Genomic DNA, 12,500 nt, shown 5'->3' with positions numbered 1-12,500 from the left:
AAAGAGGCTGACAAGCCCGCTATCCCCACACCTGATCAAACGCCACCAGCCCTGCCTCAGACACCAGGGCATGATGTAACAAGGCAGCTGAGAACACACGCACGCACATGAACATAGGCACACACACGCACACACACACACACACACACACACACACACACACACACACACACACACACGCACACACATTTCTTACTCACAGTGCAAAATCTATCCACGCACACATATACACACACATGCAGTATGTACTCTAAATAATCAAAATAATGCACATATGCATATATGCTTCAAATTGCCATGCATGTAAGCACAGACTCCACATAACACATGGTGCAACCACAAACAATTAGCACAATTTGCACAAATGCCCTTTTCAACACAATCTGCACTACCAACACTCAGCACACATTCAAAAACACAAAGGTACTTACAAGTGCTCCAAATACACCAATACGCATCTCGAAATCCTCCCGGTTACCTCAGAGAGGCAGGTCTGACTGCCTCTCCCGTGCTTGTGAATGTGTGTGAGTGTGTGTGTGTGTGTCAGTGTGTGTGTGTGCAAGTGTGCCTTTCCCCTGACTGCTAACAGAGGGGAGAAGAGAGACTAATTCTGCCAGATGGAGGCTGGCCCAGCATGCTGGGGGGACTGCAGCAGACCAAGGCTCGGGACAAGCACACCCATAACATCTTGTGATCGGCCATTATGCCAAGCAGGAATGGGTGCATGGAGTCCAACCCAGCCCACAGCTACAGAATCTGCTCCATGTCTAGCTTAGCCAAGCTAAGCCTAACCTAGCACAGCACATCACAACACAGCACAGCACAGAACAGAACAGAACAGAACAGCCTAGACCTAGCAGCCAGACAACAGGGTGAGACAATGCCACTGTTGTACTTGTGTGGGAGTGCTACAGAGTGTGTGTGTGTGTGTGTGTGTGTGTGTGTGTGTGTGTGTGTGTGTGTGTGTGTGTGTGTGTGTGTGTGTGTGTGTGTGTGTGTATGGGTCTGTGTCTGTGTGTGTGGTAGTGATACAACCAAGCTTGTTTTGGCACCAGACTCAAAGCACACAAGTCTCCAAAAAGTTGTGCAATGTGTCTAAATGTTGGGGATGCTGATAGTTTCAGTTATGATGATGTACTGTGTCGTGGGAAATGGCAATAATAAATGCCAGGGCTGACACTCTAAAGGGACAGCCCCCCTGCAACAACTTGGGGTTAAGTGCCTTGCTCATGGGCACAGTGGTGTTACCACCTGGGACTGAACTCACAACCTTCTGATGTTCCTCAGGCCAGATCACTAACCACTTAATTCCTATCAGAGAAAACAGAGGTTCATGGGAGCTGTAGTTATCATATGAATTCAGTACACTTATGCAATACCTGATGCTAGCAGCTCCAGGTGATTCTGCTCCAAGCCTGCATCGCTCAAGCTGATTGGCCACAATTTGACGCTCCGCCTCCAACTCCCGGGTCAGCCTCTCAAACTGCAGCTCCTACGGGAAAGTGAAGAGGACAACACATCAAAGTTTAAACAATGGATCCCAAAACACCATCTCAACAAGTGTTTTTGTTTTCTCAAATTCACTTATATTTTACATTAGAGTCATGTTAATAAAACATCTTTGAAAGGATAAGTAAATAATTTACAGACTTTTGAGTTAAGTCTCAAATACAGAACAGATACTTCAGACTTGGTACCCAGCAATAGAAACCATTCTTTCTTATTTCATGTTATATGTCCTTATTTCAGTTTAATTCAGTAATAAATAAAATAAAATAATGTAATGAATAATCATATATGTTTCCATATGCAAGCACACATTGTTACACGGTCGTGATGGAGCAGCGGTAATGTCACTGGATAATCAGTCAGCCAGGGCTTGATTCATAAACTCTTGTTGTGAGTCTGTGTGGTTTTAGACTTTAGACTGTCTGCTAAATACCAGTCAACATTAACATTACCAGTCCTCCTTGTAATACCAATGTAACTGCAATACAGTGCCCCCAAAGTGAAAATTATAGCAACAGGAAACTAATATAAAACACAGTAAAATAGAACAAGAAACATGTACTGTATATAAAGGGGTACGAAACTTTGCTTTATTCACCTGATGAGTCACCAAATTAAAGGACATAAGCCATTTAATCATAGCAATTTAACATCCAACTTGTGTTCATAAATCATGTTTGGAAAGGTACACAAATGCAATTCATAAGTTCCTTTTTTCTGAAGGGAACAATTTTCCAAACAACCCATATTTATTTGCTTCCAAATAGGTTAAATATCCACAAAACTGCAGTTCATGTTCACTGAAGTTTCTTTTTTGTTTATATGTTTGTTGTGTTTGTTATGTTTGTGCTGCAACAACTGCTAGCTGCAAACAGTGGCAGACGTTTGCTTTGCAGTGCCACAAATTGCAGGCTCTACTCTAATCTTTGTGGACGTATTTACACAAACCAAGGCACACAGCATTGTGGTGAAATCCCTGCCTGCATACATTAAATCCCTCATAACAAAACAAAAAACCCATCATGAGTGAGAATGAGTGCGAGAGAGAAGGGAGGAAGAGCATGAGCGAGCGCGAGCTCTGACGAACAACTGGGGGGACAGCGTGACAGAGGGAAAGTAGGCCATGGCCAGGATAAACACTTAATGCCACTGCATCTCACACAAGTTGAAAAGTTCCTCTGTGGGGGTCAAAAAGTGAGATTTTTTTCTTTCTTTTTTAATGCAGAATGAAAAGAGGAACACTGTGTAGAACAGAGCGACTGTAGTCTTCAACACAGCAGAGTTAGGGCTGGATTACTGTGCTGGATGTGGATGCATATGCTATGTGAATTCCAGTTCACCCAGAATAAAGACTGATTATATTTGTCCAATTGGTATGATTTTTTTCATAATTATGGCCAGTAGTAGAATTAACTGATGTGAATAGATATTAGATGACATCTGTGTATCCATCAATGACGCCTATGTATGTATGTATATGTTGAGCAATGGAAATAGATTAGAAATATTTAATCTAATCACAATGCAAGGCTGAAGCTAGCTATTGTGTTGTAACTAGGGCTGGGATAAATGATTCTTTTTTAAACGATTAATCTAGCGATTATTTTTTCGATGCATCGATTAATCTAACGATTAATTTTTTCAGTCCGATTCGATTTCGATTCGATTATCTCCCCATTAATTCACTAATAGCAACTTATACATGTTTATTTACATATCTGAATGAAAAAACTTGAATTCTTTAACATTGCAATATATGTTTATTGCTCTTAAGATTCCAAAATAAAAGACTGAAGTGCAAGTAACTACAAGTGCAAAGTAATGCATTCTTAGTCAGAGGTAGCATTCAATAAAGTTCAGTAGGCCCTATGTCTAATTGAGTCATTTTAAGATGTTTGTGTGGGAATCCTTGCAATTAACATTAACACAGTTAAAAGGCTGCTGATGTGTGGATGCAATTCATAACGTAGTTAGTTCAAATAACAGTTCGTACTTCTCCTTTGGACAAGCACTTTTGAGTCTTGGAAAACACTTTTCCATTTCCATCGGGATTTTGCAAACAGAGTCAATAAAATGAGCCCTGCATGAGTAATACAAGCAGCTGCAAGTAAGCATGCTAAACTTGACATCCAAACAGTATTCTAACGTTAGCTTTGAGATAGGGCTACTGCTTGATTGCATATTGTAACTTAACTTCGTTTAGTCTCCTCAATGTACTATGTTGTGAAGACCTTAGCAGAGTTTACTTTAACTTTTATGCAGCGGTTTTGAACAAATTTGCGCAGCATGGTCACGATGCTAAGCGGATTTAATAGCAATTTAGCCAACTGTGTTCTATGCAGTGCTTCTATGTGGCAACAACAATCCTTCAACAATCGTGAATATTTTGTTAAATGCACATGCAGAGGAGGAACAGCGTAGCCTAGAAATCTAGACGCACCCTAGCGGTAGAAAATTAATTTGCTCAGCCTGTACGTCTAGTATCAAACCATAGGGATTTCTATTGGCTGACGCCGTGGACTTCATCCAATCACAGCACTCTATTTTGTTAGAGAGTCTTAAGGCGGGCTTAACAGGATAACGACAGTCCCAAGCGACGGTGAACAACAAGGAAGGTGGCTATGGCTTAACTAAGAGCGGTTGTTTGAATCGGGCGCTACGCCAACTTTGGAGGAGTTGGACTTTTTTTCTTTGAAAGTTGAGCAACACAATGCACTTAAGTCATTACTTTCGAAGAAGGATGTATTTGCCGCTTTGCCTTTAATCGGATAATGATCTGGTTGTAGCGCTGGCCTATTGCATGCCTAGGCAGTTTGAAAGACAATTCTCTGCCCGCCCCTTGGATTAAGCGAGGTGAATGGTTCGATTCCAGACTCTACATTTCAATGATATAGGATGGCCCGCCAGGCTAGGAACAGCGGGCTCGTTATGAGAGAGAGCGGGCGGGGCGAGGAAAGGCTGTGTGAGTAAAAAAGTGCAGCTCAATGAAATTATTTATCTTATCTTTAATTTAAATAGGGCAGCCGTGGCCCACTGGTTAGCACTCTGGACTTGTAACCGGAGGGTTGCCGGTTCGAGCCCCGACCAGTGGGCCGTGGCTGAAGTGCCCTTGAGCAAGGCACCTAACCCTCCCCCGAAAGCCATTGTAGCAGACAGCTCACTGCGCCGGGATTAGTGTGTGCTTCACCTCACTGTGTGTTCACTGTGTGCTGTTTGTGTTTCACTAATTCACCGATTGGGTTAAAAGCAGAGACCAAATTTCCCTCACGGGATCAAAAAAGTATATATACTTACTTACACTTAATAGCAGGCCTACAACATAGAACATCAATGTGTGGTGGCCGGTTTTGATTTCGTGGTGCCCAGCCACAGATTAGTCAACGTATGGAAAACACTGAAGGTGTAAAATTAAAAATATTTAGCAGCACACGTTATGCTTGACGAATCGACATATTTTTTGCGTGTTGTCCCAGCCTTAGGTGTAAACAATAATAAAAATCACCACGGTGATGACAAAAGCACTGCAAAATCTGACTTCCACCCTACAGAGGTAAATCATTTTTAAACAAGTGTGCTCATCCGTCCATAAAGCGTTTAAAGAGAGATCAGTATGGATAATGAATAAGCAGGCTACTTCTGAGCTTTGTACAATAACACACAGTCTTCATTGTTGATGATCCTGTCCAAACAGGGTGAATTTCACTGTACAAATCCATTATAATTACAGTTATTTATAGTAAACAATAAACTATGGTGTTCATGCTACAGTATATGCATCTAAACAGACAACCATCAGTTGCTGGAAAAATATATTTAGCTAAATTACCAAGAGATTAACTGTAATACAAGCAAACCCTTGTAAAAATAAATAATGTATTTAATGGTCCATAATTTGCAAAGTATAGCCCATACACAGGTTTATTGTGTTCCCATTTAAGATGGGTCTCATCTTCACGTTTTCATCAAAAGCCCTCACAGAGAGCAAGGAATGCATGTGCACATACATGTCAATGCATGCCAATGTGTGTGTGTGTGTGTGTGTGTGTGTGTGTGTGTGCGTGCACAATTGTGTGTGTGTGTGTGTGTGTGTGTGTGTGTGTGTGTGTGTGTGTGTGTGTGCGTGCACAATTGTGTGTGTGTGTGTGTGTGTGTGTGTGTGTGCGTGTGTGTGTGTGTGTGTGTGTGTGTTTGGCAGAGCACAGAGGTCAAAACAATGGACACAGTGTCAAGTCTGCCCTTGCTTGTGGACATCTCTCTGGAGTGGCTGTGATGGCCAGCGGTCGTGTGCACTGGTGTGTGAGTTGTACCAGTCATCCCCATGATGACCACGGCCTGCTGTTTCTGATTGCACTCACAATTCACAATGACTCTTTGTCAGTCTCTCTCTCTCTCTCTCTCTCAAATTCAAATTCAAAGTGCTTTATTAGCATGGCTGTATTAGCATATACTGTAGGCTACAGTAATATGGGTTTAAGCAGAAATGTGAATACAGAATGAAAAGTAGTGCAAATAAAAATGGTGTGTGTGTGTGTGTGTGTGTGTGTGTGTGTGTGTGTGTGTGTGTGTGTGTGTGTGTGTGTGTGTGTGTGTGTGTGTGTGTGTGTGTGTGTGTGTGTGTGTGTGTGTATGTGCGTGCACGTGCCCACATGTGTATGTGCATTCTATTGTAGTTAGCTTTAGTACTAGCTGGCTTAGAGGACTTTCAGGGTTCAGCTCATGGGTTTTCAGTGCCTCAAATTAGAGTGTTCTTGGGACTGTACTTAGATGCATCCAGATTTTTTTTTTTTTAAAAGTAGGTAGAGCCAATGGAAAATGGCCTAATTCTGCCAAAATGACATTGATAAATGTTTTTGATTGAACTTTCAGTATACATCGGTAAAATTCTACATGTTAAGTATAAGTATAAGTATAAGTATATACTCTTTTGATCCCGTGAGGGAAATTTGGTCTCTGCATTTATCCCAATCCGTGAATTACTGTAGTGAAACACACACAGCACACAGTGAGGTAAGGCACACACTAATCCCAGCGCAGTGAGCTGCCTGCATCAACAGCGGCACTCAGGGAGCAGTGAGGGGTTAGGTGCCTTGCTCAAGGGCACTTCAGCCGTGCCTACTAGTCGGGGTTCCAACCGGCAACCCTCCGATTACAGGTCCAAAGTCCTAACCAGTAGGCCACGGCTGCTACTGTTGGACTTCAGTTGAATGCTTGTACCACTTCGTTGATACTAAGGGCTTCCATACACAATAGGCTGGATTATGCTGTAAAATAATTTGCACCAGATTGTGTTAATTTATCTTTTATAGCATAGAGGGCCTTGTGGCCTTTAGTGCATTCACTGCCATGCTGAAACTTCCTGATGCAGTAATAACTAGACCAATGGTAATCTTAGCTCTCTCTCCATGGTAATCTCTCTCTCTCTCTCTCTCTCTCTCTCTCTGTACACTAAGACAAAAAGTATGGGAACACCTGCCATTACACCCCATGGAACGTCAATGACACCCCATTCTAAATGCATTGGTATTCATATGGAGTTGGTCCCCCCTTTGCAGCAGTAAGTAAATCTTGGAGGGGATTTCCACAAAAATTCTTTGCCCATTCATTCAGAAGAGTATCTGTAAGGTCAGGCATTGATGTTAGACAAGAAGCCCTGCCTCGCAATGTCTATTTTAGTTCATCCCAAAGGTGTTTGATGATGTAGAGAACCGTACTCTCTGCAACCCATTCATGTTTCATACCAAAATCACTAAATACATGTCTTTATGAACCTTGCTTTGTGCACTCTGGCATGCTGCTGGAGAGATAACGTCATATTGGTGGTTTTTCAGGGGTTAGGTTTGAGTTAGTGAAGGAACATCTTAATGTTCCAGTATATACCAAGACATTTTGAGCAATTATATGCTTCCAACCTTTTGGGAACATTTAGGGAAATCCCTTTTGTGGTTCCAGCATGACTGTACCCCAGTGCACAAAGCACAGTCCATTAAGACATTGTTGGGAGTTGAAGGCTCATAAAGAACAAGTTTCTCTATGCCATTAAACACCTTTGTGGAGAACTACTGTAGATCCAACATGAGTGCCTGACCTCACAAATACTCTTCTGAATGAATGGGCAAAGAATTCCAGACACTCTAAAATCTTGTGGAAATCCTTTCCAAATGAATGGAGGCTGATAAAGCTGTTATAAATGGGGGAACTCCATATTAGTGTATTCATTCTGCACCCTCACATATACAAACACAATACATTCACACAAATGCAAACACCTACACACACACACACACACACACACACACACACACACACATAGCCCTGTCAAACAGTTTGCATGTGTCAGTCTGACACGACCAAAGACAGAGAAACAAAGATACGTTACTGAGATCCGCTTACAAACTCCCAGCTGTCCTGTACCCTGTCTGGGAATGATACAAAATAACAGTAGCTTTGTTGCCTCATGTCCTTTGATCTCATACTACACAGTTCAACAGCGTATTCTACAGCCTACACCAAGAGCCTCCGAGGCTACACTAAATACAAAAATAGTAAACAAATGCTTTGTGGACTGATTACAGGACTTTGAAAAGGAATCAATGATTGTATTACGTCATTTGCTGTGTTATTCTCAGGTGAACTTCAAACCAAAAACGTACACATGTGTGAGAACAGTAATTTTTAAAAACTATATTTGGTTAAGTGGTTTTAACAAACATGTGATAGGAATTTAGGATAAGCAGGTTTAACAAACAAAGGATATTTTCTCAAATATTTACTATTGTTTTCTCACCTGTTGTGAGATGGCAGATGGTCCTATGGCAACTGCTGACTGGACATCAACAGAACCAATGATTGGGAGCAGTTGCTTTGAAAAGAGCCCACTTAACCTCTAAAATAGACAAGTTGCCTTGATACGTAAGAGTGGCACTTAAGACATCACACCAGTAAGTCAGACATCGCTGATGTTTAGCGGCTCACTCTGCAGTCTGCTCGCAATCTCAGCCACACAACTTAACCTCAGTGTGTAATTAATGTCTTCTACACTTAGGAATCAATGATCATCGATGTGAAAACCGTTGTAGTAATTCAGCAGTAGTTCAGACTAAAAATAAAAATGATAGTCATATTTCAGTTGGCCGTTCAGTTTTATCTAACCTTAGAACCCTTATTTAAAACTATTCTGACACTCTATTCATCCCACTTGCTCCTAGATGGCAGACCAATCATAATTGAGAGGATGAGGCCATTGGCTGAGCCAGCAAACTCCAACTTTGCTAAACTACGTCCTGATGTCTTTTGTTTTCCCTAAGTAGCTTATCATAAATAATGTCATCTTTGTTTTGCCTTCAGGTTAGCCCAATCATAAACCCTGTGCCTCTGCTTATTGATCGCTCTTTGTTTGTGTTGGATGCCAAACAGAAATGGATGGAGGCAGGCAATATGGCTGCAGTCATTCAAAGTGCTCGCATCAGCCTAGTGCTTCTGTTCAGGAAAAGACAAAATGCCAGACTGAGATTGCCCCACTTGCTGTTAGCTATTAATCTTAATTTCACTTTTGGATGAAAATAAAAAGGATGTTTTTGTATGTACTGTACAGGAGTACCTACAACTGACCATTCAAACAAATAGTGGGTGCTACATATTTGTGGTGCTTAGTGAGGTTCCCCTTTCACTGTAAAAAACTTTAGAGTGCTATACTGTATAAATGCAATATGTTAAAGTGTCATAGAGCCTTGTATGAAAAGGCCTACAGGCATCAATCTTGTTTGAGCAGTCTGCTGTTCATGATTGAGGGTAGAGTAAGACCAAATGAGATCCGCTAGTGTGTGTGTGTGTGCGCGCGCGCGCATGTGGTCGGTTCATTGTGAGCAGACTGGCTGGGTACGACCCAGAGGGACGTCAGCCTGGCAGGCTTTACTCTCTAATCCCCCCCCCCCCACCACTGCTCCACTGTGGGTCAGAATCTCCTCTGACTTGCAGATTAAAATAAGAGTTCCAGGAAGCCGCCATCTTGAAAGCCGGGGCAGGCTGGCCAGGAATCCTGCCTCACTGGTGTCCCACTGGGTGGATTTGGAGTGATTTTGTGACCTCGTGCACTTCTGTGTCTCATCCCCTCAGAGCCTGATGTGCTCCAGGTTCCCAACTATACTGCACTCGGTATTTAAAGTTAATATTCTTCATAAAGGGCACCCAAAGACTTACACAAAACTCAAACAATTTGAAGTGAATTTTAACAGACACACAGGGTGGCCATCTTTGGCATCGGCATGGTTGTGGAAGATCAAGGGTTAAACCCATGTTGTTAATGACAATAAAGCCCAAGTAGAAAATATCTGTAGCATTGTAACCATGCACTTTTCTAACTCTCTCTCTCTCTCTCTCTCTCTCTCTCTCTCACACACATTTTTATGTGTATTTCATTTTCTATCTTTTTGCTACCTAAACATCTTGCCAGAGAAGCTATATTTATCACTGATGCATTATCTGCAGTATCAACACAATTTCAACAGTTAACATATGACTCTTATTTTGAAGACATCCTTGGACAAAGGTGCATAAAGGTAAAGCCGATTAGATAAGAGAATATTTATCTCCTTGTCCTCCATGCAAGAATATAAATGCTATCTCACCATGCCAAGATTACTGTATGTTTCTAAAAGCAACCACTCCAAACTTGAACCCACATCTACAGTACGTAAATAAACATTACATATGCCTTCAATAGACCGCTTCAATGTTTTTAAACATCCAGAGCCTAGGTTGGGTACACACGCAGCATAGACTGGCATGTTGAGTTGTCAAGGTATGCACTGTCATTGTTACCCAAGGACTGTGAACCGTATCTTAAAAAATGAGTCTTAGCTAAGGGCGATTGTCTGCCTGATCATGAGCTGATGAAAGAATGGGTACATGACGTTAGTAAGTGGCCAGAGATTCATTGGCCCGCCATATACAGCTATCTGGTTGACAAGCCCAGTGTGTGCACACACAATTCAGTGGGATGGAAAGCTTTCTGACCTTGGACCGTGAAGGGGTCAATAGGTCTCAGTGTCAACATGCTTTACCGTATTATATCTAGACCACCGAGAGGCTATCCTGATTCCAGATTCTGTTGGTTTTTCATTCTCATTCACAAATTCTCTGTTTCACTGATAAAACACCCTGAGGGCATCCAAGGTTCAGAGAGAAAACACTCTCACCATTTTCAGTGCAAATACTTTACATTTCCTAATTAGGCTTTTCATTGAACCCCACGGTCGAGCCAACGGGTCAAACCAGCTGATTCATCCATATGTGATACAGAGACTCTCTGAATTTGAAACAGTGTCCTTCAAACAAGGTTCATTCCCCAGCCACTAAAGCATATACCTTATGTATCTAAAAAATGGTCTCTTAAAAATCGAGACTGAGCTAATGCTAGCAAAACGATATATTTTATGACAAATTGCATTTGAATTTGCAGTGGTAAGGGGGAAGGTAGGGATGGCGATTAAGTGGGTAATGCGGGGTGAAATTGTGTTTCATCAATTAAAATATTGTCAAGAAGCATACGTTGCAAGCGTACCTCTCAAATTTATGATGCACCCTTACTGGGAAACGTAATTTCGATCTCTTTGTATGTCTTGACATGTGAAGAAATTGACAATAAAGCAGACTTTGACTTTGACTACTGATTTTGGTCTCAATCGGACTCTGTAGCAGTGGAAGATAGATGTAATGCTTTAAGGTACAGTCCACAAAGGGTTGTTGATATTCAGCAGCCAATCAAATTACAACATACCCCTCCTGATGTGTCTCTTGTGAAGGAAGCCAGGACTGTATACAAACACCATAGCTATTTTTGAGCACAGACACAGCATGGGCGGCTGTGTGGACGGAACAATTCATATTTAAAATCGTGGACTTTACCTCTAAGTGGTTGATTTTGTGCAAACATGCTTCAGGGTGTGTGTGTGTGTGTGTGTGTGTGTGAGTGCCGTGTAACTGCTCCTTTACACAAGCCAGTGATGGGGTGTGAAGATGTTTTAGGGCATCTGTGAGACCATTCAACGTGCTTCTGTACGTAGGCCAGTGAATGGGTATGAAGATGTGTAAGGGTGTGTGAATGTGTGTGTGTGTGTGTGTGTGTAAGGGCCCTGTACTGTACCTGCTCTTTGACCGAGGCCAACAGGGTGGTGGTGGTGGTGGCCGTGGTCTCTGCCTCCATGACTCTGACCTCCGAGTGTTCCGAGTCTCCCAGCACTTCCCTCTCCTCTGTGCTCTGCACTGGAGATGGCATCAGCCCTGCATACACACACACCATTTAACCCTTAAGAACATTTGCAACAAAACATATTAAATCCTTAACAATCTTGTCACACAAACACACACACACACACACACACATTGAAAAACACATAGACATACAACTTACATGCACACATATTCACACACATACACACACATTACGCACCACCATTACCACTCTTCACATTGACACTCACACGGCAACTAAAATGTCTGTGTAACCTACCACGTTTTTGTTTTGCATAGTCATAAATTACTGCTTCATTTGTTTTGTTTGTTTATGGTTCTTAGCAGACACTTTTTCCAGTGACTTACAATGACATCAACAAACATTACATTATCAATAAAAATAACAGATTAAAGTGATGTCATGTAGCCTAAATAATAATAGTAATGCCAACATTAGCAATAAAATAAAATAACATTTAACAGAATAATAACCATAACCACATACAAACCACAACTCTGTAAAAAAATAATTAATCAGATATAAGGTAAACAGATACAGTAAGTCTGTACTTTATTGCCACAACCATCCTACAGAGCAGCAGGACAGCAGCAGTGGCCAGGCCCAGAGTCCAGAATTAGCCCTAACACACAGTCACGCCGAGGCTATGCAAGCGCGACCAGAAGCTGTGAACACTGACCAAAAACAAGAAGCCTTCCAACAGCACAGCGTGCAACGCTATGACAAGGCAACCTGTTCTCTT

The 12,500-nt window shown here is 41.8% G+C and overlaps 1 protein-coding gene across 7 annotated transcripts in view; it reads right to left on the bottom strand.

Moving 5' to 3' along the window:
- The window catches only part of pkp4 (plakophilin 4), a 51,271-nt gene that overhangs the window by 35,557 nt on the left and 3,214 nt on the right, over positions 1-12,500 (bottom strand). For 4 of the 7 annotated variants that reach the window (XM_048234959.1, XM_048234961.1, XM_048234960.1 and 1 more), the window contains exons 2-3: positions 11,651-11,787; positions 1,380-1,492 (exon numbers count right to left, since the gene is read on the bottom strand). In XM_048234959.1, the coding sequence (XP_048090916.1) occupies positions 1,380-1,492; positions 11,651-11,782 (245 nt within the window). In that variant the 5' untranslated portion in view covers positions 11,783-11,787. Of the gene's footprint in view, positions 1-431; positions 661-1,379; positions 1,493-11,650; positions 11,788-12,500 lie in introns of those variants that run through there. The other 3 variants (XM_048234963.1, XM_048234962.1, XM_048234964.1) reach the window with 3 other exon arrangements.

The sequence above is a fragment of the Alosa alosa genome, chromosome 23 (assembly GCF_017589495.1).
Source record: "Alosa alosa isolate M-15738 ecotype Scorff River chromosome 23, AALO_Geno_1.1, whole genome shotgun sequence".
Lineage (NCBI taxonomy): Eukaryota > Metazoa > Chordata > Actinopteri > Clupeiformes > Clupeidae > Alosa > Alosa alosa.
The sequence above is the reverse complement of the archived record's forward strand: the minus strand, read 5'-3'. Positions and strand labels throughout refer to the sequence as shown.